The 7251-nt window shown below is 37.6% G+C and overlaps 1 protein-coding gene across 9 annotated transcripts in view; it reads right to left on the bottom strand.

Moving 5' to 3' along the window:
• The window catches only part of LOC102387833 (aspartyl/asparaginyl beta-hydroxylase-like), an 86515-nt gene that overhangs the window by 30104 nt on the left and 49160 nt on the right, over positions 1-7251 (bottom strand). For all 9 annotated transcript variants that reach the window (XM_025198498.1, XM_025198497.1, XM_025198501.1 and 6 more), the window contains 2 exons: positions 3094-3183; positions 987-1061 (listed from right to left, as the gene is read on the bottom strand). In XM_025198498.1, the coding sequence (XP_025054283.1) occupies positions 987-1061; positions 3094-3183 (165 nt within the window). The remainder of the gene's footprint in view (positions 1-986; positions 1062-3093; positions 3184-7251) is intronic.

Here is a 7251-nt window from a genome sequence, read left to right as displayed (position 1 = left end):
GCTGATCATTTACTCCTTCATCTACATCTTCCTTTCTCTCTCCTGATTAATAATAAATACTATTACAGAACATGTAAGCTATATGGGTGAATTGAATCACCAGTAAACAGTCAACATTCAACAAACATCACAAATAATTCTCAGGCACACCACCTCCTTTGCAAAGTGCCATTATTACAGTGTAATTCTAAAATGCCTTATGCATCTAGAAGAAAAATACAGCAACAGACAACATAATCTCTATTTCCCCATTCTACCAGCATTACTAAATGTAAAGATGTAACGTATTGGACTCTTACACCACTGACTGGGGATTCCATCCCAACTGCACCCCATTTTGGATGCAAGATGAGCCCGGGCTCTCCCTGCACCGGCAAGCAACAAGTTAGGTGCCCGGTGTGCCCAGACTGGGAGCACCAGTCAGCTGACTAGCAGTCCCAGCTGTGAGACTGCACCGAAGCAAAGGGCTCCAACGCACTCCCAAGGGGAAGAGTGCTGTTCAGCTGATTAGGACCTCCAGCCCTGGGAGTGCATGGGAGCTCTTCAGGACTCTGGTGTGTTCTCAATGTTGGGAATACCAATTACCTAATTGGCAAGGACCACACATTCAGTTTAAACACAATGGGAACCAGCCACAAAGTTATTACACATTTTATGTAATGATTCTGGGGCTTACTTCCAGTTTTACTGCTCCATAAACCGCATAAACATGTGGCCAGGTTACTACTAAAGACATGATTAACTGGTTAATTGCATCTTAAATGTAACGTTTGCCAGAGGCCTTTCTTGCAGGATGTACAATTGGGAGCTCTTCTGGAAAACGAGGTCATAGCATCAGGATTTGCTTGCTAAAAATACTGGCTATCCCTTTATTTATATGTAGATGAAAGCAAGCATAGGGGCACATACAATAAAGCTCAAATTTCTCTAGCTGGTAAGGGTATTTATAAAATGCCCGGTAGAAATTGCCAAGTATGAATTCATACCAAACTGGGAATGGTGTTCTTCCTGGAGGACTGACTGGATTTCCTCTTCCACTTTAGGTTCACCAATCTCATGTTCTGAAGGTTATAAAATACAATAAAGAGAAGTCCTAAGGATCAAGGCTTTAAAAGACTTCAAAATATGAACCAGGGAAGGTCTGGATCATATTTTGTCATTTTGTGATGTTTCTTTATCCCTAATTAACTGGACTGTAAAAACAAAGCAAAAAAACCCCAAATAGGCTGCTTTTATAAAATAACAATATTTGCCCAGTTTTATCACAATTTAAGTGAAAAAGAACTGGGAACATTTCATTTACATTTTGTATGTCAGATTTTAACTATTCTGTATGTCTTCTCAAGGACAGTAACACTAGTAACCTTTAGTTAATTGTCTCCTAGTAGAAACAACAATAAATCTCTGCTAGTTAAATCTACTTAAAAATAAAAACTGCAACAGATCAAGAAAAAAAAAAATCTTCTTTAAAAAAGTTGCGAGATTTCAAAAATGCAATTATTTCAAATAGTAGCAATACCAGCCTAGTTTTATCTGATCTAATGATCCTTTTTTATAGAGAAATATTAGTTTTATGTCAATAAAAATTTTAGAACTTATATATTCAAATTACTTTAAAAATATCATGAGGGGAGACTAATAATTATCAACTTGCCTTTTAATTCTTTATATCAGTCATTGAGTATTACATGAAAAACTACTCATTACACTGCATTTTGAAAAAAAATGAATACACGATGTATTGTATTATATAAAGAAAAATATTCTACTTTTTAGCATTGATTCTAGGTTGCTGTTTATTAGCATGACACACATTATAAACTCATTGTAAATTGCTGTATGTATAATTTAAGATGATGCATTTCCTAAAAAGGAAAAAAAAAATATTAGTAGGCTTTGTTTGTGGATAAGACTCCCAAGCGGTATAAAAATCACACTGAGTCTTCCAATATGAATGTTACATTACTTAGAAAGCTTCTGCCAATTAAAGCTCTGAGGAAATGGAAAAAACATTTGAGTTTTGAACACAATCAGGAACACGTTTTATACATCACGTGTACAGTTCTTGCTGCAACATGGCTCTCATTTTGTAATTATATCCTCTTTGTTACCACAAAACAAAACAAAAATTGCAGCAGCAGCAACACTGATTTCAACAGTATGTATATAAAGGCAATAATTCTGAGGAAACATCCAACACAATCTACTTATAGAACTGTAGAAAAATGGGGCACAAGGGACTTCAAACACTTGCCTCATTCAAACCCTGATCATCCCGTGTTAATCATCTTGGACAAATGTTTGTCTGACTTGCACTTTAAAACTCCCAATGATAGACGCATAATAATCTCTAGATAATCAGTACCTGTGTTTAGCTATTTTTATAGTTAGAAAGGTCCCCCCCATACTACCCTAAGTCTTCCTTTTTCCAATTTAAGCTCATTACTTATTCTCTGTCTACAGCAGACAGATTAACTGATTATTATCCACTTTCCAACAGACTTGTATTATAATGTATGCATAGAAGAAAAATTATTAAAATTTGGCTTTATATTTTAAGTCGCTTTGAAAAGCTAATTGTATGTATCACTATGTTCTCTTCTAAGAGTAACAGCAATATAACTCTGAGGCAGCACCTCTTCATATTTTTAGATATTGTATCATCTTCATTTACCACTTGATGGTGTAGTCTAAACAAGTTTTCTGGACCCTCTTAAACTGTCAAATCTGCTGCAATTTTGATTAAATACTCTAGTAGATCAGCATGCTTATCAGCAATTGTATTTGCACAGAAAAATATACAGAGATAAAACTATTCACATTATAGTCAAGCCACTTCAGAGTCCCTTTAAAATGAATTTGCTAATCAATAAGAATTATCATTTGGTGGTTATAAAACAGTTAACTACAATGATTCTTCAATCATCAATAAAGAATGCCATTCATTTTTATACCAATTAGCTGTAAAATGACAGAAGCTTTTTTACCTGTAGAAGTCGTGATAATTTTACATGCATTATGCTTCATTTGCATATCTAGAAGTGAAACACCTGCTGCTTTTTGTTTTCTTGTTCACTTTATAAGACACCTTACCTGATTTAATGAATGACTGCTCTGAAGGTTGAATGGACTCCTCAGTTTCTGCTGGTGTGCGCTGTGCTGGGACATATCTTTCTTTAAGTCCTGCATTTTTCAGTTATAAAGTTAAACTTTAGCGTTTTTGTCTTGATTTATTATATATCAGTAAGAGACGATCTTGATTCAGTTATATCATCATCAAGAGTTAAAAAACGATCCAAAAGCACTATAAAAGCACCTGGAAATGTATTCAAGCAATATACTGTTCCAGGTTGTCCCAGCATATTCTAGAAGACTCACACATACAAAAAAAGTTATAAAACATTTTAAGAAAATAGAGGATTGGGAAAAATGGGTATGGATACCCAAACATCTTTTGCTGGTACAAGCATAATGAACAAAATCCAAATTCATTTATTTACATTAACTGTTTGTATAGTACCAATAAAAAAAAAAAGTATGCTAATAAAAAAAAAAAAATACGATAATTACATTTGTCTCCCATTTGAAAAATGGGTATATTTACATGGTTTTGTATGACTTGTGAATTGAAGTTGTATGGCAAAGTTTTCATATGTAGTTTGTAAGAAACATGTTTAAGCTTAAAACCTTAATATTTAATACCTCAGTAGCTTATGAACAAAACTACCAACCTAATTTTTGCCTTTAACTTCAGTAACTTCATCCTTTGGTTTTCTTCAGTTCATAAATCAGGCCCATGATTGCCAGAGAAAAGCTATGATTAATGGAGCTGTGCCACAAAGATTTTTTTATTAAGACTGGCTCTACAAATAAATAATTCCCTCTGTGTGTCACCATGATGGAAAGGACATAAGCTAAACAGATAAGAAGATCATACAATCTAGAGATGAAAAGATGACTGATTCTATCCCTCACCATCCAAAACTGCACTGCTACCTAAAACACATACTATTTATTTACTCAGTCTGATTTCACAGAAAGTACAAGTGAAAGGCTTGAACCGCTTACACTGAGCAAGAATTCCAACAGCCAAGGAGATATTATTTTCAGGATGAATATCTAAGTAAATTGGCCTACGTTTTCCTCTTTGCTTTTGTATAAAATTGATATAATCCAGAGTGAGTGCCTTCTCATGTTAAATACAAAAATACTCATAAAGGAGGATATAAGATGTCCCATATAAAATCTTTTCTGGCAGATTACTGATCATAATTAAGACATTTAAAAATAAATCTTTTATAAGGAACATTTAATATTAAAAAAAGAAGAAACAAAAAACCCAGCTTCCTACCTCAAGACAAAGTCTCAACTTCAGCTCTTCCACAAATCAAGCCTGCTTTCAGACATTAAAAAAAACCAAACAAACTTAAAACTACACATGCCCCTGTGCCAAGCCCAGCGCATGCCCAGAAGGGGCATCACATTATTTGGACCAAGCCCAGCGCATGCCCAGAAGGGGCATCAGATCATTTGGCCCCAGCTTGCCCAGCGTCTGTATGGATCAGAAACTTCAGCGGGGCTTTTTAGCATTTTTAGCTAATAGCTAACTGAATCAGCTTTAAATAAAAGCACCCAAAGGCCCTGAAGAAGTGCCTGATCTATACAGATGCTACAGAGCCAAGCTGAACTAAAGCACTGCATTGTCCAGTAAAATGTAGGGTTTTTTCCTATGTCTGTCAGCAGCCCAAGTGATTTTTCACTAAGTAGATTGATAGAACATATGTATTCTAATATGTGCCTTGGTGTGTTTTCCTTTTTAAGTATTTCAGCACACACAATACAGTATCTGCTGTAACAATGCATTGGTAAAAGCATGATAGAACAAATATTCAATTTTGAAACTGACATTAATTCACCATTTTAGTTCCACCAATATTTTTTAATCTTTTGACTCATTTGTGTTTAGTGCAAGTAGTAGCAATACAGTGAGTGTGTCTGTGTGCAAAAAAAATCTGCATATAGCCTAATTTCATAAACATTCTGAACCTTTTTAAAAGTTGTGTACAAATTCATTCATATTAATTCACAGTGATACCTCGGTTAACGAAGCAGATGTGTTCCATGATATCACTTTATCAGAAATTTCATTATCAGTGGTAGAAATAACAGAGGCATAGGGATGCATTCCAGGATTTCAGAGAGGGAGGGTACAGTAAGAAAGTATCATTAAATACTCAATTAAAGGGCCCCCACAGCCCCCCGGCCCTGTTTGCACTTTTCACTCTCCACAGCCTTGCTGGTGCCCCTCATCTCCCAGCTCTGCTGTGGGCTCGGGCAGGGCAGCATCCCGCTGCTGCAAGCGCTCCCAGGGGACAGGGGAGACCCACACTCCCCAGATCTGTGCGCGGGGCATGTGCAGGTTGCGAGCTGCCCCCTCTCCCCCCCTGCCACGGTCGTGGAGGAGGGAAGCAGGGTGGCAGGGAACAATGGGCAGAGGAGCTGCACAGAGAGGCTGCCCACCGCTGCCCCAGTGATGTGTCTCCTGCATGCAGGTCATGGCACAGGGCTGCACCTTTCAAAGCAGCAGCAGGCGCAGGGGGTGCGTTGCCAGGGCAGCAGGGGGGGGAGGGGGCAGCTCTCAGGAGCGAGATCCCCACACGGTCCCACTGTCCCCAGCTATGCTGGGTCATGTCCACGGGTTGCCAGAGGCCCCGGAGGAGGGAAGCATGGCAGGAGCCTGTGCCGCAATCTGCACCTGCCCCTACCACACGCAGAGATCTGGGGGGTGTAGGCACCCTTCACTGCCTTCCTTTCACTCCCTCCAAGCTCCCTGCAGCCTGGAACTGTGCCAGCCTGCAGAGAGCTCATTGCAAAACTGAAAAATCCATGGGTTTCTTTGGTAAAGAGAGAAAGCTGCAGGGTTTTTTTTTTCAATTTTTTTGCAAAAAACAGCTGACCTCCTTATAAAGGAGCTTTGTTCCTAGAAGATTCAATAACCAAGGTATTACTGTAATAAGGAACTCCCATTAGTGTGGTAAAAGGATCATTTGTATCTCATACTTTCCTTGCTTAAAAGATATATTAAAGAAATTTAAAAATATATTTTTAAAGAATATTAAAGATTTTTAAAGAATTGTAATCAATTATAAAAACTATTACAAAGAGGAATAATAGTAACCCACTGTAGATCTAGCATGTCTAAAGCAAGTTTATCTGCAAAAAAGGCAGACGCCCAATATTCGTAATCGTTATTCTATTTGACTCATGGAAATGAAGGTAAAGGTTACATTAAAAAAATAAATAAGAGCAATCACAGCTAACCAGGCTGTTTTATTCATTAGTGTAACATCCTAGAATCGAAGTGACAGATATTCTCAGAGTAATTTATTCAGAGGACTAGCGTCACCCACAAAGAAGGTACGCTATGATGAACAGTTTTCTGTTGCCAAGTCCCTGGTAAGTGGAATTACCTGCACTGAAACAGCATGTACATTTTATTTGAAGACTCTCAAACATTCTTTTATAGAATAACAAGCAACAGTTGGATACAGATGTATGACTTTAATGAAAGATGCTCTGAGACAATCCTGTGCGTAAAGTTACACGGTGATTTATTAATTCACATAGTGTGAAAGATGCACAAATTTATCTTACTGAAAACGACAGAAAAGCAGAATTAACACTTTTAAAGAAATGAAACTGGATGCACTACATTACTGAGAAGCGGCTTTCCAAAAGTCACATTATTACTAAGGTCCAAATGAATGCTTAACTTTATTTGTGAAAAGTTCCACTGAGGACAATGGGATTCTCCACACACTTAAAAATCTGCAAAAGGCTGAGGTTCTGGGGGAAGATGGAGCAAGGGAAAGAAGGAAAATTAATTCCTTTTCCCCAGTTCTATTTAATGTGTCCACTTTAAAAATATTCATCAATACAACTATCCAATTCACTTTCAGACATTCTTTTTTTTGCAGTGGTAATTATCAATTCTAGCAAACTTTGTTGAACTGCACACTGTTCCAAACAATGATGGGGAAAGAGAATAAAAGGAGTTCTGCTACCAAATATGTACTTTCACATGTAATGGATTACAGTAAAACAGGGGTTTTCAACCTCTTTGGATCACTATAACCCCGGTGGCCAGATGTGGAGCAGTTTACCCCCAGTGGTCGGACACAGAACTGGGCAGGGGGAAGAGGGTGGCGCACAGTTGAATGCAGAGCAGCGGCAAACACTAGGTGCAAGCTT

The sequence above is a fragment of the Alligator sinensis genome, unplaced genomic scaffold (genome assembly GCF_000455745.1).
Source record: "Alligator sinensis unplaced genomic scaffold, ASM45574v1 scaffold860_1, whole genome shotgun sequence".
Classification (NCBI taxonomy): Eukaryota; Metazoa; Chordata; order Crocodylia; family Alligatoridae; genus Alligator; species Alligator sinensis.
The sequence above is the reverse complement of the archived record's forward strand: the minus strand, read 5'-3'. Positions and strand labels throughout refer to the sequence as shown.